The sequence below is a fragment of the Hypanus sabinus genome, chromosome 1 (genome assembly GCF_030144855.1).
Source record: "Hypanus sabinus isolate sHypSab1 chromosome 1, sHypSab1.hap1, whole genome shotgun sequence".
Classification (NCBI taxonomy): Eukaryota; Metazoa; Chordata; class Chondrichthyes; order Myliobatiformes; family Dasyatidae; genus Hypanus; species Hypanus sabinus.
Genome location: NC_082706.1, coordinates 110,534,386 through 110,557,274, shown reverse-complemented (window position 1 = coordinate 110,557,274; position 22,889 = coordinate 110,534,386). Strand labels below are relative to the sequence as shown.

General features: G+C 36.8%; 1 protein-coding gene across 1 annotated transcript in view; it reads left to right on the top strand.

Annotated features, from left to right (window-relative positions):
- The window catches only part of ptpn23a (protein tyrosine phosphatase, non-receptor type 23, a), a 69,095-nt gene that overhangs the window by 30,714 nt on the left and 15,492 nt on the right, over window positions 1-22,889 (top strand). The window contains exons 5-18 of the mRNA XM_059974322.1: window positions 3,585-3,634; window positions 3,729-3,860; window positions 5,941-6,021; window positions 6,704-6,835; window positions 8,765-8,812; window positions 8,936-8,992; window positions 10,324-10,382; window positions 15,452-15,531; window positions 15,857-15,971; window positions 16,144-16,209; window positions 18,042-18,187; window positions 18,591-18,887; window positions 19,024-19,178; window positions 21,419-21,570. Coding sequence (XP_059830305.1) covers window positions 3,585-3,634; window positions 3,729-3,860; window positions 5,941-6,021; window positions 6,704-6,835; window positions 8,765-8,812; window positions 8,936-8,992; window positions 10,324-10,382; window positions 15,452-15,531; window positions 15,857-15,971; window positions 16,144-16,209; window positions 18,042-18,187; window positions 18,591-18,887; window positions 19,024-19,178; window positions 21,419-21,570 — 1,570 coding nt within the window. The remainder of the gene's footprint in view (window positions 1-3,584; window positions 3,635-3,728; window positions 3,861-5,940; window positions 6,022-6,703; window positions 6,836-8,764; window positions 8,813-8,935; window positions 8,993-10,323; window positions 10,383-15,451; window positions 15,532-15,856; window positions 15,972-16,143; window positions 16,210-18,041; window positions 18,188-18,590; window positions 18,888-19,023; window positions 19,179-21,418; window positions 21,571-22,889) is intronic.

The window sequence follows — 22,889 nt, the reverse complement described above, 5'->3', positions numbered from 1 at the left end:
GGTCGATTTATTCGGAAGAACCTGAGTGGTCTTAGATCTATCCATCGAGGGATTTAAGCAACAGTTAAAATCCCCATCCATTATCAACATGTACTCATTTAAATTATGAAAAGATGTAAATAAACACTTAAAAAATTCAGGACAGTCAGTGTTTGGAGCATAAACATTAAAGAAAACAACTTTTTGATTAAAAAGTGAACCATTGAGAAGAAAAAATCTACCTTGTGGGTCGAAGTTGTTTCATAGTGTATAAAAGAGGTTGAGGAATCTATAAAAATGGAAATGCCTCTTACTTTGACTTGGGAATTCGAATGATACTGTTGGTCTTTCCAAAACCTAAAAGAAGTTGACTATCCTCCTTCCACACCTGAGTCTCCTGAACAAAGATAATATTAGCATACATTCTGTGGAATATTTTGAATATTTTTTTCCATTTGATTGGATGATTTAAACCGTTAGTATTCCAAGAAACAAAATTGATAATCTTATCCATATTGCCAATATTTATCGCAATTAGCACAAGGTTTAAAAAAAAAGATGAACTCATGAATCCGGAAGTGGGAAGCAAGTTCAAGGAGGAACCGGAATTTACGACACTCCAACCATTTTGATAGTTTCAAGTCAGCCCATGAAGTAAAACTAAGCAAGAAGCAAAAGCAAAAAAGAATCCCCCTCCCCCACCTTCAAAACCCCAGAAAAAAGCCAGAAAGAGGCAAGTAGGCAAACTAATACTAATTTTACCCCCATGTCTCAAAATGGCAACTCAAACGAAAAAGTGAAAACAGATACAAACCACCCATATTCAAAACTATAAAATTAGTATTATATATATAAAAAAAACAAAAGGATTAAAAGAAAAAAGAAAAATACTAAAATGTTAAAACCCAAAAATGGATAATTTTAAAAGAAAGTTCTCAATCTTGTTCAGACACATCCAAATGAATGTGATGTATCCAAGCACTAAGGTCTTATGGGAAAAAGAAACAACATCTTAGAGAAAAAAAACTTTAATATTTAAGTGTTAAAAATATTTAAAAAATGTATATAAGCTTAAAAAAACATCCAATGAGTTACTTTTAAAACTAACAGAATAATAATTTAAAAAGAATGAACTCAGAATAAACCAAAAAATAAAAACGGACCTTTACTTAAGTGTGTTTTTAAAAAAAAAAATTCACTATCAACCATCACGTAAGAATCATCAAATTATAAAAGGTCCAAATCTATAGACTAATTGTTAGCATAAAGAAGAAAGTTAATATAAATAGTAAAAATACAATATGTTAGTCAACTTGTAGTGAAAAAAGTACTATTCTTCAAGAAATCTTTGAGCATCTGATGGAGATTTGAACAACCGACAAGTCCCATCTTTGAGAGTAACTCTCAATTGTGCTGGAAATAACAACGCTTGTTTGTAGCCTTTTTGATGAATTTCCGACATAATAGATTTAAAAGCCATTCTTGCCCTCAACAGGACTGTAGTCTTCCAGAATATGAAATTTGAAATTTTGAAAGCTGATCATACCCTTTTTCCGGGCAGCCCGAATCAGACGTTCTTTAGTATAAGGATAATGAATCCGGAGAATCACTGGCCATGGTTTCATACCTGGAGCTGGTTGAAAACGAGAAATGCGATGTGCATGGTCGATTATTGAAGGGGTATCCAGAACTTCTGAGCTGAAGACTTCCATTAAAAAATTTAGAGAAAAATACAGTCAGATCACTGTTCTCAAAATTTTCCGGAAGCCCAATTATCCGGAGATTTTGTCTTCGAGACCGCTTTTCTAGATCAGTAAGTTTAGACTTATAATGATCCAGCAGTTGAGAAGTCGAAGGTTGCTGTTGTTCCAGAATTTCAAATTTACGATCTCTCTGGCGAACACCATCTTCGAGAGCTAAAATTCTTGCTTCTTGTTGAGAATCCAGTGTGAGTGATTGAAGTTTTGCGTTGACTGTCTTTAAAGTTTCATCGAGCACAGAAAGCTTTGGGGTTAGTTTATTCTCCAGTTTTTCAAGTCTGTAGTCCATAAGTTTCGCAATTACTTCCAAAGTTAACGGTTCTTTCACCAGTTTCGATTCCTTAGGTTCTCATGGTTTAGGCATTTTAACGAGTTGAAAAATGATTCAAACAGTTGAAAAAAAAATTCACAAGTATCAACCCCTTTCGAATAGGTTTAAACAGGTCAATTAGTGGGTGATTGTAGGTAGAAAAAAGTAAAAGGATTGGAGCGAAGCTTCTCACTCCATAAGCACCATCTTGAGATCTCTCAGTTTGGATATATTCATGAGAAAGTTATGAAATTGTCATGGAATTTAGCAGTGCTCCAGTCCTTTCACGCCCATTTGCTTAAGAAGATTTGCAATTTCGTTTTCAATTTATTTAATTCCTATTTCAGCTATTTATATTTTAGTCAATTACATAATTTCTCATTGCTCTACCTAGATGTTATTATAAATGGTGTTTGTCAGCTCAGAAAAAAAATTCCTTATTACACCCTGCTAGACCATATTACATTAATGTAATGCAAATAATTTCTTAGTTAAAACTTGGGCCTAGCAAAATGAATACAAGTAATTTAGGCTAGTTTCCTTAACTATATTTCAAGCTGCATTGCAAAGAGGAGTTAACTTGGTCATATGGATCAATTTTCAGATCCCTATTTTCATGTTATGGCTTAGACTAGACACTAGAATACTACAGCACGGTACAGGCCCTTTGGCCCTCAGTGTTGTGCTGACCCATATATTCCTTAAAAAGAAAGTACTAAACCCACACTACCCTATAACCCGCTATTTTTCTTTCATCCATGTGCCTGTCCAAGAGGCTCTTAAATGCCACTAATTTTTTAGCATCCACCACCACCATCCCTGGGAAATCATTCCAGGCACCCAAAACCCTCTTTTTTTCAAAAAACAGCAATGCACGCACACACGCGCGCACACACACACACCTGTTTGCTATTCGTGCCCTGGGAAATGGGTACTGGCTATCCACCCTATCTATGCCTCTCATAATCTTGTACACCTCTGTCAAGTCCCTTCTCATCCTTCTATGCTCTAAAGAGAAAAGTCCCAGCTCTGCTAACCTTGCCTCATAAGACTTGTTTTCCAATCCAGGCAACATCCTGGTAAATCTCCTCTGCACCCTCTCCATATAGCTTCCACATCTTTCCTATAATGAGGTGACCAAAACTGACCACAATACTCTAAGTGTAGTCTCACCAGAGATTTGTAGAGTTGCAACATGACCTCTCTACTCCTGAACTCAATCCCCCTGTTAATGAAGCCTAGCATCCCATAGGCCTTCTTAACTACCCTATCAACCTGTGTAGTGACCTTGAGGGATATATGGATTTGAACCCCAAGGACCTCTTGTAACCTTCGACAACCTACAGCTCCATCCACAACTCCTCCAATCTTCATGTCATCCGCAAACTTACTCACCCATCCTTCCGCCTCTTCATCCAGGTCATTTATATACTTCTCTCAGAATTCTCATTTAAGGTTCATTGTGATAATTACAGAAGGGGCTAGGTTATGAACAACTAAGATATTAAAGTAGCTGTGCATTGTTTTCCTTCTAGGAGCCCTCCACTCGATGCTTGGAGCTGTGGATAACAGAGTTACCGAGGAGGTAGGCAATACAAACAAACAATTGCAAAACTAGCTAGACATAAAGATTCTCACTTAATACGTACAATAATTGAGTTTCCATTGACCCCTTGCAGGGCATGAAGGTTTCCTGTACACACTTCCAGTGCTCAGCGGGTGCTTTTACCTACTTGCGAGATCACTTCAGTCACTCATTCAGTGTAGACATGAGCCACCAGATTCTCAACCTTAACATCAATCTTATGCTGGTAAGAACAAGTCTTTGTATGGGGTTCAAAAATTTGGCAAACTTGTCTTCTGCCACCTTGCAGCTGGTAAGTTGTGCTTAGCAGTGATGACGTCAAGATGTTTAGGAGTGTTACCTGGACAGAATTGAGGTAGCTTATCTCAGATGTCCTCACTATCTTGTCAGAGGTGAAAGTCAGACTGTTATTCCTCCTGATCTTTATTTGAAATTGCATTGTGTGATTATCATCTGAGTTCACTTATCATTGTCCTGATATCAACCTGTTAAATCTTCCTACTCGGATTGATCCATGAAGGAAGTTCATTTGGAACTGGTATTAGAGTCCTAAATGACAATCAGTGTCATTAGAACTAAGATGAATTTGAGGGAGCAATTTAAATTGTCATTATAAAGTAAATATTTTGATAACTTTTTGATAGTTCTTAAAAGTAATAAGATAGTGGAAGTTGTGTTCCTATAAAACAGACTGCAATTTGATTTTCAGTAACAATGCCACATCATCCATGCATACATCAAGAAATGCAAACTAAAAAATAAATTGCATCAATTCAGTAAGAGTGAATATTATTTGGTGTCTTAATTTTTTTTTTGTATGGTGATTTGTGAATTCTGTAAGGGTGAATTTTCGTAACCCAATAGCTGTAACATTAGGGGTAGCTTTGAAAAGTACGATTTGATGAAAGAAATCTGAAAGATCTAAATATTGGAAATAATCAGCAAGTCAGATAATATCCATATAGAGAAAATTTCTGATAACGTCACTCCCCTCCCATTCCTTCACACACACCCAGCCATACAAACACAAATGTAAATTAAGGATTCAATATTATAATGGCATGCATTATAATTGTATGAGTTTGGGACTGTTTGATAAATGTCATCCCAGCTGTGATTGCTCTTTTAACATGAAGATTCAAAAAAAGTTGACATTGCATTTTTTAATGTCTAAATATCTTTAGAATATGTAGACTTGTTAAAAATGTAGAGGAATATTACATAAGGTGTTTTAATGTGGTAGTCTGTGAAATAACTATGGAGAAGTAATTTGTTCTGATGTGTTGCTAGGTCATTGTTGTTGAAGGGAATTTTAATAGGAGCATAAAGTTGAAGGTGGTAGACTGTAAAGTAGTAATTGGAATGCCTAATCTGAGAGATGGCTTTAAGTCATTCCTGTAGCGTTGTTAGAGTTTATGAAATGCATGTTCACTGTGGTCTTGCAAGCCAGGCATTGAAATTTTAATTTAGGTGGATGGGGATGAATGTTTAAGTTCACACAAAGTACACTGCAGATGCTGTGGTCAAATCAACATGTACAAACAAGCTGGATGAACTCAGCAGGTCGGGCAGCGTCAGTTGAAATGAGCAGTCAACGTTTTGGGCCGTGATCCTTCGTCCTGACGTTGAATATCTGAAACGTTGAATGTTTAAGTTCATTTTGCCTAGATACTTTGTAAACAAAAAGAATCACTCTGGATTTGGTTAATTACAAGATTTGTACAGTACAGAAATAGAGTCTTTAACCCACTAATTACATGCCAAGTTTTTTACCCATCTACTGAATATAAACTTAAATAATATTTATTAAATGCAGTAAAACTGTAATTGACTATCTTGAGCGACATCTAAATGATTTTCCCTTATCTTTAAACTGTGGCTCCAGACCCTTGATGCCTTAGCTAGTTTGAAATAGGGCGTACAGTTATGTACAGTTTGAAATAGGGCGTTGTGATTTGGATTGCAAATAGCTGCATAGAAAAATCATATGGTATTGATGCTGACGTTCTTTTGAGAAGGTAAAGCAAAAAAGAGATGGACATTTTTGCAGGCATTATTTCCGCAATAAAGTAGATTATGGTTTGTAAATTAAGAAGCTATGTCCTTTGATATGGAACATTCTTAAAAACTGTAGCTTTTTGTTACAAGAAATCATGGAATCTGCATTACCAGTCGACAAACTACAAATTAAGTATGCTTTTATGTCTCTATTTAAAAGACTTTTATACGTAATGCCTAGTTTTTTTTATTAAGTTAATATGAAGTTATTTTTCATTAATCTTACATTTCGCTATCATTATGTTTAGGGACAAGCTCAGGAGTGTCTTTTGGAAAAATCCATGTTGGACAACAGAAAAAGTTTTCTTGTAGCAAGAATCAGTGCTCAAGTAGGTATATATCATGTACACTTTAAAGTCCTATTTGCAGCATTAAATCCATTTCTGAAGGCACTTACTGTGTGCTTTTCCCTTTTCTATCCCAGTTGAAAATCCCCATTCCCTTTAATCACTTTGGATCTTTATCTCAGAATTGATTTTAATAAGACCTATTTAAATTGATCAATTTATTAAAAAAGGTTTTCTCATAGTCTCATTCTTTGTAGGTAGAGATCAAGAACACTGATTTTAGACTTGTGAATTTATTTTATGCTTTATTTCTGGCACATGCCCTCTATCAAAAGAACCTACTTGCTTTCTTTTACCTTTGATACTGCCCTTGTTTAAGTGATGTCATGCACACTGTGACTTTCTAAATGAATTTGATACTTTGGGTATTATAACCTCCAGTGCATTCTATTCAAACAATTTTGAGGTAACTGCACTCGTGACTCTCTCTTCATCCCCAAAGTTCATCAGAAGGTCTGCTGTCATGTTTGACATTATTAACTGATTATATGGGGAGTGGATATATTGTCTAAACTTAGCCAGGTTTAGATGATATATCCACTCACCCAAAAACTGTTCAATGGATTCTGAGTGACAATTTATAGTTATTGGATTGTTGTGAATGTGAAATTTCACTGGTTTTAAATATGGTGTCAGAAATATTTATAGTTTGATATGTTGGCAGGTGGTTGATTATTATAAGGAAGCTTGTCGTGCACTGGAAAATTCTGAGACAGCTTCACTTATAGGAAAATTTCAGAAAGACTGGAAGAAGCTGGTTCAGATGAAGATTTATTACTATGCAGCAGTTGCACATGTAAGTAGCATTGTATGGGGAAAGATAAAATACAGCTTTTCAATCTACATAGTTGCAAAAGCATTTCCCACAGGTTGATGGCATATTGATAGGTAACTAGACCATTGATCCAGAGACCTTAACTAATATTAATGAACTATGTATTTGGAACCACGTAGCTGAGAAATATAAATTCTTTTAATCAACAAAGAGGAATATTTAGTTTGGAGAAAGCTGGCATTAATGATGCCAACTACAAAACTTAACAGGTTGCCCTAACAGTCGATTTCCATCTGTAACTAACTTTAAGGAAGGAAGTCTCCTTCCCTTTCCATTTCTAGCTTTTCTGATTCCACGCTCCTGGCAACTGCTATCTAGGTAACTACTCCAATGTCACAGTAGCTGGCTTTCACTTTTTGTAGAGTAATAAGGATAGCTAGTAAATGTAAGTTTTGTCCCTGTTGTCCACATCCTCTGAAGAAAGTGAAATTACCCTTTCTGCAACTCTTGTCTTACTGTTTTTTCCTGAAAATACCGCTTTTCAAAGCACAAAAATTATATCAGTATCAAGAAAGCTTTAAGCTTATAGAAATAACTAAATTTTGAACAATAACACTCCAGGCCTTTTTCGAGAAAAGTTCAAAGCTTCTTTAACCAGGGTAGTTCAGCCCTAATTTGGCACTGTCACAAGGTTGCTTCAGTTAGGTACTAACAGGATGCCAGTAGAAGCAGGATCAGTTGCACTTAGTCAATGTCTCTGTCCAATTAATTTCAATTAGCTTTAAATTAATTGCTTTCTGTAAGAACTTGTTCAAGAGTACAAGATGGCTTATTGTAAGAAATGTTTCTACAATTAACTGTTAACAATAATGATTTTCAACATTAATTGTTGGATGCTGCTAATTTTCAATAAAACACTGGTTTGGTCTGGACTCAAGATATTGTCGTTTTGTTAGAGAAGGATGAGCAGGCATTGAAGAAGGCCCAGAAAGATTTATGAGGCTGGTTCCTGGGATTAGAGCTACAATCACAAGATTTAACTTAGACCGTTTCTTTTACATTAGAGGAGAGAAGGCTGAGGTGAGATTCCTGAAGGATATAAGGTGATGAGTCTGGACAGAGCAGATAATGGGAGGATATTCAATTTGGTGGAAGTCTAGAGGTCATGGGTATAAAGTGAAAGAAAAAATATTTTTGTGTAATGTCTGATCGAAACTGGAACACTTTAATTACAGATGTGGTGGAGGCAAGCATAATTGTGATTTTCAATAGGAAACGAAGTGAGTTCCTCTGGTAGAGAGCTGGCACCAATATGACCTTCATTGTATGGTTTTGTAAGGCAGTGTAAGTAGCCAAAGGTGTTTCAAGGATTCCCTTCTAATTAAAGGAAAAAGAGGAACTTTACGTTCCATTCAGTACTTCTGAACATTCATGCCATTACCTGATTTTGCAAATTATGTAATCTTTTATGCAGAGTTTATGAATTATTTGAACTTCCTGCAGTAATTGTTGTCATTTCATTAGATTACTCAAAGTGCTTAGTGTTTCAAGGTCAGTTTTAAATCAAAATTGTAATAGCTATTTAATTAAGCTTACAGGTGGGAAAAAATAACTATTGTATGCCTAAAAGTTTTGGTCACTTTTAAACTGACTTTTTTGCACCCTTTTAACATTTAAGATCAGTGTTGCAAATTGTTAGTCACTTGAAAAGGAAGTTGTTGCCAATTGTGCTTTTCCAAGCCAGCATAGGTATGGTCTCATTAACAGGGATATTTATTTTGAATGTTTTCTACTATTGCTACTTCAGTTGGGACAGCAACTTGTTTCATAAATGTAATGGATTTTTATAGTTCACAGTATCATTAATTGTTATTTCCTGTTTCTAGTCACTGGACTACCTTGTGATTCTTGCTAACTATCAATCTGAAAACTTTCTGTACTTTATTGTAGCTTCATATGGGCAAGCAATCAGAGGAACAACAGAAATATGGAGAAAGGGTGAGCAGAACATATTCATTTTTTCCCTCGATTTGTAAAATGAATGACTTTATAGTAAAATTTTCACATCTGCTTAACTACATTGTAGAATAGTTACAAATGACTCTTGTTCTGTTGTTGCAGCTTGCTTACTTTCAAAGTTCATTAGATAAGTTGAATGAAGCAATCAAGTATGCAAAGGTAAGCTCCAGTTTCTTTTTGTAAAGAATGCCTGGTAAGCAGTACAAAATGATGTGATTGTATCACATTAAGTTATTTTGAATTTATTTCTTAAAAAGAAATAATTTAGCACTTCAACCTAATGAAGTGCTCACTTGTCAGCATCCTCTTGACTGCAGGTTTTATAATCTTGTTGCCAGGAGGATGATGGCAGATCTGTGAACAAAGAACATTTACTGTAATTCTGAGTTTCCTGCATTTATTTAAACCTTAAATTTTGCTCTTACTTTCAGTTTCTAACTTTACTGAATATTTCTTTTGGCTGGTGAAACTTGGTACATATCCACTAAGATCATTGTGATTTGGTTGGACTAAAGTCATCTAAAGCACATTGTGCATTCTAGCTAATATTTTCCTTTTATAAGGGTTCTGTAATTCTCCTCAATTCCTTCTATTGCTTGAGTTAAGCCTTCAAGTGAATCTAACCTTAGAGTTTTAAGCAAAAAGTAATATTAGAATCCATCAATCTTAAAATTTGTTAAAAACTCTCAAAAAGTCAGTGCTCCTGGTGTTTTAAAATTTGTTTGCTGATGGGGAAATTATTCAGTGGAAATTCGGGTACTGAACATGTGGTCCTTTTAACATCTTGTCAAAGTAGTTTGTGAGTTGTCTTCAAATTGAAAACTTGGAAGGAGTAGTAGACAATGAGGAGTAATTATAAGATGAGAAAAGGTTTCTTTGAGATGTTGGTGAACCATGGAATTCACTACCAAACCATTGAATAAGCTTACATCTAGAAATTTATCTCCTTAAATATTAGAGTTTGAGAAAGAAGGAATATGATATTGAGGTTGATTAGCCTTGTTTTCAGCTGGTTTATGTTTGTAATTTGTAATAATTGTTATCTTGCACTGAACTGCTGCCTCAAAACAACACATTTCACGTGTGACATGATAATAAACCTGATTCTAAACAATGGCAGAGACTTGAGTGGCCTTCTGCTTTTGTTTTCTCTTTTTTGCATTTATGAATCAAGTGATATAGTCAGTAAAAGGAAATTTGTGTTGAGTAAAATAGTAGCTTAGGTACATGAGGTAAATGCTCTTTTTTTTGCACGTACTGTTTTCAGTACTGTAATTTTAAGCTGGAGAGGATAAAAGCACTAGCAGCTGTAGAATCTTAATGCTGTGTGATTTCAATAAATAAGAATTCAAGGGAAAGATGTATAAAAATAGATTTGAAAATGTGCTCTGTGTTGATGGATGGGGAAGGAGTTGTCATTCATTTCACCTGCATTTGATAGCAGTCTCCAATACAAAAAATTGACCAAGAACTTCTCCCCTCTTTTTTAGGGGCAGCCAGAGACCGTACAAGAAGCATTGAAATTTACTATGGATGTAATTGGAGGAAAGTAAGTAATCAAAAAAATTAATGTGCTTCTGATTCATTTTGTGTAGTGTAGCAGTGGAAATAGAAAGTTTTCCCCTCTGTTTTCCTTATCTTCTGTATGGTTCAGATATACCCTATCTGATATTATATTTGATCCAATGTAATTCAGTTCAATGCTCCAAGAGTCCATGCACTGTAAGTCCCAGTGATATTCTTGTTTAAAGTAAGAACTCTTTGTGTTTGGATCCATTTGCAGGTTGAATCAAAATTGGCAGTCTTCTGTTATGAAATTGTATTTCATGAGAAAATAAAAATAAATAACTGCAAATGTTGAAACCTGAAAGAAAAATTGGAAATTGCTTAATACTGAATTCAATAATTGTGGGTAACTTGATTTCTTGGTGTGTGCCTGTTATCCATCTGTAATTTTAGCCCTTTTCTCTGGATCTTGGGTCTTATGAAGAAAAAATAGTACTCATTTATTTTCATTGGATGGTTTTGTACTTTGTAATTTTTTTGAAAGAATATGCTCTAGTAGTTTTACAGAAGGTGAAATAAATATTTTAGAAAATTAGAATTGGTGAATTCGAAGGATGAATAAGAAATTAGATCTCTGCATTCCATTGGGACATCGCTGGGAGACTTGCTTTTGGTTGTCAACTTTGCACAATGGATATTTTAAGCATTGATTAAGGAGGTAATGTAACAAGCTAAAATTGAATAATCTGATTGTGGAAAGATTTCACTTTTGTAAAACTGGAACTTAGTTTGCTGTATTCACTGAATAGAATATGCTTTCTAACAGAACTTATGAGCATAGGAATTGGAACAGGCATAGGGCATATGGTTCCTTGAGTCTGCTCTGTCTTTCATAAGATCATGGCTGATTTGTTTGTAATCTCTGTCCCAGTGATCTTTCACCCCCTTTTACAAGAATTTTTCCAACACTCCCTTAAAAAAAAATTCAAAAATGCTTTTTCTATCTTTTAATTAAGAGATTTCCAAAGATGACTGACGGAGAGAGAAATGTTTGCCTTGTTTGTGACCCCCTTCCCTCATTTTTAAACAGTGACTACTAGCTCTCCCACTAGAGAAAGTATTTTCTCCACTTACATCCTGTTAAGATACTCGTGAGTCTTGTTTCAATCAGATCCCTTCTCTCTCCAGCAGATACAAGCTTTCCGTGTCCAAGCCTACCTTCCTCATTCCTGGTATTGCTCTGGCTGATGTAGCCTGAAATGTTTATAATGTATTTACATGGTTCCTTCTGCAAGGAGACCAGTGCTGTACACAGTACTCCAGATGCAGATTGCCAGTTCTCTATCTAACTGAAGCAGTCCATGCTCTCTAGTTGAAATCTAGCTCAGACATTTTGCTTTTCTTTTCCAAATTGGATCAAGATTGTCAAGAATAATGAAAGCAAAACATTTTGGCTTTCTTCAGGAAAATTTGTAAATGTCCATGATAAGGTTATGCTCTGCAAGTATAATTAAGATATTTGAAATGATCAAATCAAGTTTAATTATTATTCAAATCACACATAGATACAGTGAACAAGACAGTGTTTCTCTAGGGCCAAGGTGCGAAACATTCAAAACAGCGAACAGTCAAAAATAGTGAGTAATGTAATCGAAGTAGCGAGCAAAGAATCATATTCACTCAGGGGACAAAAAACGTATATAGTCCAAGATTCTGAGGAATAATGTTGCTCAGTTGATGGTACTCCCAGCAGTGTGCAGATGCATGTAATCTGGCCTGTCGTTCCACAGCTCAATATGGCAGGGCAGCACTGACAGCAGAGGCCAGGACCCAGCCAAACTCAGACCCCATGCTGTAAATGGTTCCTCCTCTCTCACCTGGTCTGCAGCAGCAGGCAATCCAAAGCTTCAGGCCTAATCCTTGCTACAGCCAAGACTACACAGCTCCTATGTTGTCCGTCCCTCCACCAGACAAGGGTAACAGGCGTGCAGCAACTTGCGTTATCGTTTTCCAACAGAGTCTTGTGATCACAAGTGAAATGTTTAAGACAGTCATCCACATTTATACTGCACCAACTCTGGTGCTTCTGAGTAGTGGGCAGCAGCTAGGTCAGGGGTCAGCAACCTTTACCACTGAAAGAGCCACTTGGACCCGTTTCCCACAGAAAAGAAAACACTGGGAGCCGCAAAACCCGTTTGACATTTAAAATGAAATAACACTGCATACAACGTTTTTTTTTGCCTTTATGCTATGTATAAACAAACTATAATGTGTTGCATTTATGAAATTGATGAACTCCTGCAGAGAAAACGAAATTACATTTCTGCATGCAACAAAAACATTTTGAACTCCGAAAAAAAGACGTTGGGTTGAAGGTAAAATACTCAATGTCTATTTGAGTCCTTCTTGTATTTATAAAAAACGCTGAACTTAAATTTGCCGCCAGCAGCAAACCAAAAATAACGTCAGCCAGCTGTCAACCTGAAAAATATTTCACTGAACAATGAAAAAATATGAATATACGTAAAATAATAGGCAATTAAAATATTTATCATACTTGGTCAGGTTGATTCACACCTGCCAATGCAGTCATATTCAGTAGGGATGGATCGATGCTTAGGGGAGTGACCGGGAAGGATAATGTGTTTTTTTCCTCTCTGAACTCACAGAAGCGTTTCCCAAACGATGTTTGCATTGCGATGATTGCAGAATGTAAATACTCCGAATTTATCATGTCGTGACCTTGTTTGAACTCTCTCAAATTGGGGAAGTGAGACAATGTGCCTTTCTGTAAATCTCTGGCAAGCACTGTCAACTTGCGCTCGAATGCCAAAACATCCTCCAACATGTTTAGGGCTGTACGTCCTTTCCCCTAAAGAGCTGTGTTCAGCGAGTTCAGGTGCGCTGTCATGTCTACCATGAAGTGTAGCTTTTCCAGCCACTCTGGCTGTTCCAGCTCAGGAAAACTGAGCCCTTTGCTGCCCAGAAAAGTTTTCACTTCTTCCAGACACGCGACAAAGCGTTTCAGCACCTCCCCTCTGGACAGCCAGCGATAAAAACACGTTGTAGCGGTGTGCTACATGCAGTCAGTAAACTGCAGTCAAAGATAGCTTTATTCGAACTAAACAGCCTTGCTTTTAAGCCTCCCTCAACCCGCCCCCCATGGGCGCGGATGCTGCAAAAGACACGTATTCACAAACCCCCGTAGGCTATCTCCCTTAGCCTGAACGCTGGCTAATTGTGAGCCGGTTCGGATGTGCCAGGAAACAGGTTGCCACAACATTTTATTTAGATTGTACAAGATCACCATAATCTTCAAATTTAGAATTACATTTCAAAAACTAACAAACTAACATAAAATACATTTTAATTAAATACTGATCAATTATTTCCCAAAGCAACAGGGAGCCGCAGCACAGAGGTAAAAGAGTCGCATGTGGCTCCGGAGCCGCGGGTTGCCGACCCCCGAGCTAGGTCAACTGCCTGTACCCAAACCGGCTCTTTTGACATCACAGTGGGCCAACCCCCTTCAACTCTCCCCAGTAGAGTAGCCCTGCAGCACCCAATGTTGTTGGAGTCGAATTGTCTTTGGATTGTAAACCCAAATTGGATAGTACTGTAGTAGTTTTGGCAGTGTTCTAATTTGTTCTGTACTTCATTTAAATATGTACATAACTTGTTACTTAGTTAAACAGTAGATTGTCCTTTTTAATCCCTTTTTAACGATTTCCATGAAACCTTGGCTAGTTGGGGAAGCCGCTTTAATTGGGCCAAAATATACTGGTCCCAAGGTGTCTCAATTAACCAGAATTCACTGTATAAGCACTTGAGTTAAGATTAGATTAGCTTTATTTCTCAAATGTATATTGAAACACACGGTCTCTTACATCAGTGACCAAGACAGTCTGAGGATTGCTGGGAGCAGAGGGCAAGTATCACCGTGCTTCCATGGCCAAGACAGCATATCCACAATTTACTAATCCTAACCTATACGTGTTTGAAATGTGGAAGGAAACCCACATGGTATGTGGAGAACTCTTTTCGGTGATCATTGGCAATTTAAAGCATTGTGCTCTCCCTTGCTTCCACATTTGATCTGTGTCCTTGATTTTATGCTATAAATAAAATTCTTGATCCTAGTACATGAGATTTCTCCTGCAGTTTGGTAAAACTATTTATAATCTCAGTCCTCAATGGCCTCATACAAAATTTTAGATGGTGCTGCTTGTTCTGACTTTCTCTGTATTTATCTTGTTTAATGCCCTTTGACTTAATTTTTAAAAAAAGGAGAAAACTAGGATCAGTAATAGTGATAATGAAACAAGCCACTTGTCGTTATTTTTATCTTTAATGTTGATTTTAAAAAAATCATTGGCTTAAATAAAACTGAAATAACTAATGGAAATAAAAAATATCAATGGCAAAGCTTGGTATGCAAGTGCAAAGGGTAATACTGAAGTTTGCAACTATCTTTATATTGAAGGTGACAAGTAAAAGAATCAATTTCTACCTTGCACTTTTCAATGTGCTGCTGAAACAAAATGCAGTTTTTCCATTTAGTTGTTGCTGTGGCTCACTCCCACTGTATGTAGCATGTGGCAGAAAAAAGTGACTGACCTCTGCGTAATAGTTTTTGGTAGCAAAAGTGTAAATGAGAAACCAAGATTATCTTGATACGTCTCAAAGCCAGTGTGCCATTCACTGTTGAAAATAATTACTAAAAGTGTATGTCCCACAACAGCATCACACCACATTTATGCAATTGTCAAAGAAATCCAAAATAATATATGCACCCTTTATTTGTAATTTGAATTCTAAGCCCTGGTGCTATGAGATGAGTCTGCATCTTATTCCCCAGTTGTATTCCGGGTTCTCTTGTCACCTCCTGCTCTGTATCCTATCCTAGATCGGTTAATGCTGTTAGGTCCACTGAGGACCTTTCTAGTTGATGTCTCGTTGTGCAGTTGGAGGAGCACTTCCTAGCTCTCTTCACTTCTGTCTTGATAATGTTATCAACATGTTTCACATTTTGAAGTTTGGGTGAGAAGAAATATTGGAGAAACATATCTGGAGATTTTTTTCTACAGTTTTAATAACCTTTCTTGTGTGTAGGTACACTGCTGCCAAGAAGGATAATGACTTCATCTACCATGAGGCTGTCCCTCCCATTGATTCATTGACATCTGTGAAAGGCAGGTTTACTGTGATTCTACCAAGTATTTTGAGCATTTCTTTCATGAAGCTGAATATTTTTTGTCCCTATGTAAGATGTAATGTAGAAATACTAGCTCTAATCTAACACGTTTTGCTGGATTGAAAATGCTAGATTCTTCATTTCAAACACTTTCCTTGCTGTAATCTACATAATACTGTGTCTCATATAAAGCCCTCAGAGTAAGCTGTTTATTTGGAAACTTTAACAATAAACTACAGAGCTACAGTTTATCATTAACTGCAGTTTTATTTTTGGAATTAAATACAGATAGTTTAAACCCTGTGATAACCTATTTTTAATAGGAGCATCTCTGGTAAAAGCCCTTCCTGTTAACCCAACTGATCCAAATGTGACTGGTCCTGATATCTTTGCAAAATTGGTACCAATTGAAGCTCATGAGGCCTCGTCTCTGTACAGGTGAGCACGAGATGTGGAATTTTGATGCAGGGCTATGTTACTGAAATGTAAACATTGATTCTAATATTAATGTACTTTTGTGCTTTGACCATTGTTTTCCATCTCTTACTTATAGCCATTTTGTTCTTAATATATCTTTGTGATTGTAATCTCTGCTTTTCATTTTTTCCAGTGAAGAGAAAGCAAAATTATTGCGTGAAGTCGTTGATAAAATAGACACCAAGAATGAAGTCTTAGTGTAGGTATTGTGATAAAATTGATACCTTTACCTGCACAGTAGTAGCAACATTTTCAAAAAGAACTTATCATGCAAATTATGTCGGGAAATAGTGACATGTCCCTTTCAAGTGTGTGTATATTTTAAAGTAGCTAAGGCAAGCACTGCTAAGAGAAATTTCACAAAAAAGAGTTGTTGAATGCAGTAATAAGATAGTGAAATTTCTCTCAATGTAAAATGTGATGCTCATGTTTGCAGTAACTAATTGAAAAGCAAATGTTTGCTTTAATTTCAGAGAAAAGCTGGCATCATAACTACAGTTGAAATATACCTTGGGCACTAATGAAGGATGTAAAAATGTGAGCAGTTAGTGTTAGATTGTGCCAATTTGGAGTCCCAGTGGTCTTTCACAAACTGGAGATGTGCAGCAATGTTTTTTTGGAGAGCCATTGTTTTCTCTGTGGTGTAATTCTGTGAACCGTTGTTGTTCAGTGTTTTTCTTGTAGTGGACACGCAAACAGAAACTTTAGCAGGTTCTGAAGATTTCTGCAGGTCTTTTGCTGTTACTCTTGGGTTTTTTTACAGTTCCTTCAGCACTTCACGTTGTGCTCTTGGTGTGATCTTTGCAGGACACCCACTCCTAGGGAGAGTAGCAACAGTACTGAATTTCCTCCATTTGGATGATTTTTGTAGGCTTTTCCAGCTTCATGCATCTCTATAATTCTTCTAAAGTCCTTTGAAAGTTGTTTTGATCGAGGCATGGTGCACATAAACAGACCTTTCTTGAGAAAAGCAGGCTCCATCAGTAACCTGTTTTTTTTATATATAGGGCAGGGCACCTATAGAACCTGCACCTCTAATCTCATTTTATTGATTGGAACACCTGACTCCAAATAGCTTTTGTGGAAGGCATTACCCCAGAGGTTCACATACTTGAAGTTAGAGTGATTGTTTAAATGGTGTACTCTGTATTGATGAGAAAGATACAATTGTCTTTGTGTTAGTAGTTTAGACAGATTGTGTGTGTCTGTTATTGTGACTTAGATGAAGATCAGATCACATTAATGAGTAATTAATGCAGAAAATCAGGCAATTGCAAAAGGTTCACCAACCTTTTGTTGCAACTGTAAGTGGGATATCAGAGGTTCCTTCCTGCAGTTGAAACATTGAGTTGATGTTCGTTTTATTTTTTATATGGAGTTGTAGAGAACTATCAGCATTAATATTCTGGAACTATTCAGTGGGTTTTTTTTACTGTGTACGGTATAATATAGCAACAAAAGAAATGAGCAGAAATAGGGCATTCAATTCTTCAAGTACCTTTCAGTACAATTGTGGCTGATCATCTTTTTCACTCAATGCATTTTCTTGCTCTCTAGCCTATAACATTTTTTGAACCTAGAAATGTATCTATCTTAAATATATTAATTGATTTGGCCTTTCAATCCTGTTTTAAATTGGCATCTTTCATCAATTTCAATTGAAGCTATACAGGAGATGATCAGATTTGTTTTTTATTTGGGGTACATTTCTTTGTGACTCTGGAATGGAGAAGATGTCAAAGGTAATGATGTTGTTATCTTTGATAGGTTTCGTCCATTTTCTAAAAGTAGTACAGAATTGTCTTGACTGGCTTCTATTGGACCCAAATGAATAAATACCATGACTTAAAAGGAGTTACCAGCTGAAGTACTTAGTTCACTGCCTCCACTTCTGTACACTTATTGTTGTGATACGTATCATGGTATCTTGTACCTTTAATTTTGTATATTAAACAATTAGTTTAAAAGCAAACATAACATTTATAATGCCACATGGATTAATTTAAAATCCGATTTGTCTCTTCGTAATAGGCAGTTCATGGATTCTCTGAGGATTGATCCAGATTCGATTGATAATTTAGACATGTATAATCACATTCCTCCAGTCCTGATGGAAAAGTGTGCAGCGCTGAGTGTCCGACCAGATACTGTGAAAAGTTTGGTTCAATCTATGCAAAGTATGTTAGTAGGCAAATGTAAATTGTTATCCTTTGCTCTATTGATTAATGGAGTCTCCACAATTTAAAATTTTCTGTTCTCAGATCATTTTCATTTTCTGATGTCTAACAATGCTATGCAGTCATTTCCTTTGTGTGTTGCTTTATTTTTCTAAGAGAAGCCCATGCATGTGGTAAAGTAGAAAAGTTTGGTTCAGAAGTTTAAACGTTGCCTTAATAGCCACATCTGTGGCTTGTTGACAGTTTCTATTTGACCACTCTGCCCTGGCTGAAAAAACTAACGGACTGTTGATTGCCCCCCACTCTCCCACTCTTTTCCTACCCTCCCCACCCCCCACTTGTTTTAGTTTTGTATGATATGCATTGAAAATTGCTCTCTAGATGTTCCTTTTTCCCCTCACAGTTCTGTCTGGACTCTACACTGATGTGGAAGCGTCATTAAGAGAATTGAAGGAACTTATAGACCAGGATGAATTAATGGAGAAGAAATTTCAAGAGGTGACTGGGAAAACGATCCAGCAAGGCAAAACATTGGAACTCAGCAAAGAATGGTCCAAATACATGGAAGTGCATGAGAAAGCTAGCTTCACCAATACTGAGCTGCACAAAGCAATGAACTTGCACATTAGTAACTTGCGGCTGCTAAGTGGGCCCTTAGAAGATCTTCGTGCTGCTCTTCCAAGCCCTCTTGTTTCAGATGGTATTAAGCTATGTTTATTTGTTTTGATGTATTTGTGTAAAATTGTCTTTTTTTCAATTTGGCTATTTATGTAGTCAAGATCCGTGCCCCGGTGTATGGCAATGCCTAGCAATATTTTTGGTTCTTTGTTTCACAGAGGAAAAGGCTACACTGCAGAACATGAAACGTATTTTATTGAAGGTTGGAGAAATGAAAGACCAGCGCTCATCACTTTTACAGCAGCTCAGAGATGCCATTCAAAAGGATGATATTACTACAACCCTAGTTACAACAGACCATTCAGAAATGAAGGTTGGTGAGCAATTGTATGAAGCTAATATGACTGACACAAAAATTCTGGATTTGTGCAGTTTAGGATATGTTAAGTATAGCCTTGATTATGGCAAGATGATCAAATGAGTAGAAAGTATTGCAGGAAGGCAGTACATTTTCGACACTCGCTGTCTGCGCTGATTTTGTGAATCAAAAGAACATGGCAGTGGGCACTGGATTAATTCCTCTGTTGATAACTATCAGGATCTAATACACAGCTTTATAATACTGTAGTAGTTTTGGTAGTGTACTAATTTCTTCTGTTCATTTAAATACATGGTTTATTACTCAGACTGTAGTTTGTCTTTTTTATATACCTTTTTAACTATTTCCGTGAAACCAGCTAATTGGGGTACCCACTTAATTGGGCCAGAATATACTGGTCCCCATGTGTCCCAATTAACTGGAATCTACTGTATTAATCTGTACCCACTTTTTTTAGTACTTCTCAGGCTCTGGCCACTACTACTTTCCAGGGCAGAGAATTTCAGCGATTCACTACTAATTGAGAGAAATTCTCTTCCTCCCTCTTGCATGCGCAATCTTCAGTAGGTTAAAATGGCACTTTTTTATTCTGTTCCTGCCCTGTTTCGCAAGTGGCACCAGAGTAATACGGCAATTACTACCTTTTGAGGTCTTTTCAGCCTCATTCCTAACTCTCTATAATCACTGCAGTTGCTGCGTGTAAAGCACTTCCATTCAGCATGCAGTAGCAATCCGAGCTGCTTGTTGCATATCATTTTAATGCTCCATCTCTGCATCTGAGATCTCCTGGTTAAAGTATTGAGATCTCCAACTTTATGTAGGTCATGATCTCTCACTGTATTGGAATTGACTGTTTCTGCTGTATATTATTATTGGTTTGCCCAACTCTTCAGCATTAGTACAGACTGTCCTGCTAGTCATGACTCCTGTTTGCAACACACTGTGGTTCTCACTATATTAATCAACCTATTAACTGCTCCCCTTAATCCATTACTTTGGTGGATCGCTACAACTGGTCCTCATAGCACTGCTGGTATTATCTTTTGTCCTCCATTTCCAACTCTTACCATCTCTGCAACTTTAAATTATCCTATTTTCTCTTCGGTTCTGGCAGATGTAAACCATTAACTGTTTCTCTCTCTACATGTTGTCTACATGTTTCCACCATTTTCTGGTTTCGTTTAGAAAGTGGATTAGTTATGTCACCACATGTATCTGAACTGGAATTTAGTCAAGAAACTAAAACAATACATGGGGAAGGTGAAAGAAGAAAAGAAATACGCATTAAGTGGTTGGATATAAAGAAGTGTGGAGAAGGATCTTGGATCCATAGATTCTTTAAGGTAGCAGGTCCTGCATGTAAAATATTTAAGAAAATGTATGGGGTACTTTCTCCTATTGCTGAAATGTAAAATGCAAGAACAGGCTTATTATGCTAGTTATCAATTGAACTACAAATAGATTACAGTGTAGTTTACTGGTCAGTGCATTATAGAAAAGGTTGTCATAGCAATGTTCATAATGTAGAGTAGGTTTAGAAGGATGTTAGCAAGGCTTGAAAATATTAGTTCTGAAAAGGAACTGACTAGGCTGAGATGGTTTGCTTTGTAAAGATTAACAGAAGATTTGCATCCACGATGGTGGATTTCCTTCTAGCTATTCAGCTTACCACATTCAAAAATCACAAGACTCATAAAATCACATAATGAGAGAAAATCTGCTGATGCTGAAAATCAAAGCAATACACACACAATGCTGGACGAACCCAGCAGGCTGGGCAGCATCTGTAAAAAAAGAGTAAACTGGGCTGTTCGGGCTGAGACCCTTAATCAGGACTCTGGACTCTTCATCAGGCCCAAAATGTCAACTGTTTACTCTTTTCCAGAGCGTGCCTGGCCTCCCGAGTTCCTCCAGCATTTTGTGTGTACTGTAAAGTCACTTTTTTTTTGTCATATTTATACAAAATGAGTTTCTGAATGCTTTTAACTCATTAATGGATTCTTTATTTTTCCCCATATATCAGTTACTTAGAAGAGAAAGAAAGATTCTGCACTTGAATTCACTAAGAGTGTGCATAGGATAATCTATTGCTGATTTATCTGTTACCTTGCTTCAAGAATATAGCTAATGATTGTTGGGTTTGTGATTGCAAAATTGATTATGGAAAAGCATGTAATATTCATAATATAATTAATATCACATGTATCATGTTGTTAAAATTAATTTGATTGCAGAAGCTCTTTGAAGAACAACTGAAGAAATATGACCAGCTGAGAGTTTACATTGATCAAAACCTCGCTGCCCAAGAAAATATCTTGAAGGCTTTGACAGACGCTAATGTTAAGTATGCCACAGTTAGGAAATCTCTCGCCGAAGCAGAACAGAAGTGAGTATCTGCTTTGGATGTATACATACCTATCATGAATATCACATAATTAGTCCCCGACCTGTGTACTAGGGGTACATCAGAGTTGCATGGGACTTACTGCATTTGCTGTGTCAGTGCACTCAATCATGTCCCACTATCAATATACTTTTTACATAAGACCATTACTCTTACTGGGGCATAGGCTGCCAACGGTAGCTCGCCAGAGTCCTCTATCTTGGGCCAGGCTTTCAAGTTGCAGTTCATCTTTGAAGATTCTTCCTTTCCCAGGGATGAGGTCTCTGGAACTTTCTGTTGGCATTTCTGTAGCTCTGGGTTTATATGGGGTGGAGTTTGCTAGCCCCTTGCCCAACCATCCTCCTTTCGCAGCCAGGCTTAGGAGTTCTTGTTATCAAGTGACGTAAATATAAAATGAACATTCCAGTTGTCCTCTTGTGTCAGTTCCATATTCACTGAGTTCATGTCTGATCTTTAATCTCAGGAATTCATAAACGCAAGAAATCCTGCATGTGTTTTCTCCCAACCTTTCCGGTCCTGAAGAAGGGTCTCAGCCCAGAATGTCGACTGTTTATTCATTTCTGTAAATGCTGCTTAAACTGCTGAGTTCCTCCAGCATTTTGTGTGTGTTGCTGTTATCTCAGAGCTACTTTCCTGCACTATCCTCATACATCTTGATTCCTTGAACCTCTGAAAATTCCTCATTTTCTGGAGAAGTGGGAACTTTAGGAGGTGGCACTTCTGGCTGAGGATATTTACTTGTGTTGCAGCTTTGTACTTAAAGTCTTTGCTGCTTGTGTCACTTATGGTGCACCTTTAAAAGTCCCCAACTCAAGAGTAAATTCTGCATTACCACAGTTTACCTTCAAGTGACATTCAACTAGGAGGAATATTGATTCATTCATTGAAGAATAAAGTCTGTAGAATTTAATTTGCACTTTCTGACCTATCATCAAGTCAATGCTGAGGATATCTGGGTCATTGCTTACCCTTATTCTAATGTATGTCACAGGCAGACAGTAGATATCCAGAAAATGTGAAGTCTGTGGTGTTGGCTAAAAGGTACAATACTGATAATGGTAGGCCATTATATGTCTGATTTCAGACAACACTGAAGTTTTGCTCAAGTCCTAATGTGTAAACGAAGTTGAATTTGCAAGATTGCCTTTGGATTTTTCATATCTGATGCCCAAATTGATGGGTAGATTATTTGTCCAGACTTATCAGCATTTGTAGTGATTGGATAAAGTTTGTGAAGGACAGTTAAAAGTATAAACTGTAGGTTGAAAACCTTGAAAAAAATCCGAAGATGTAAGAACAGT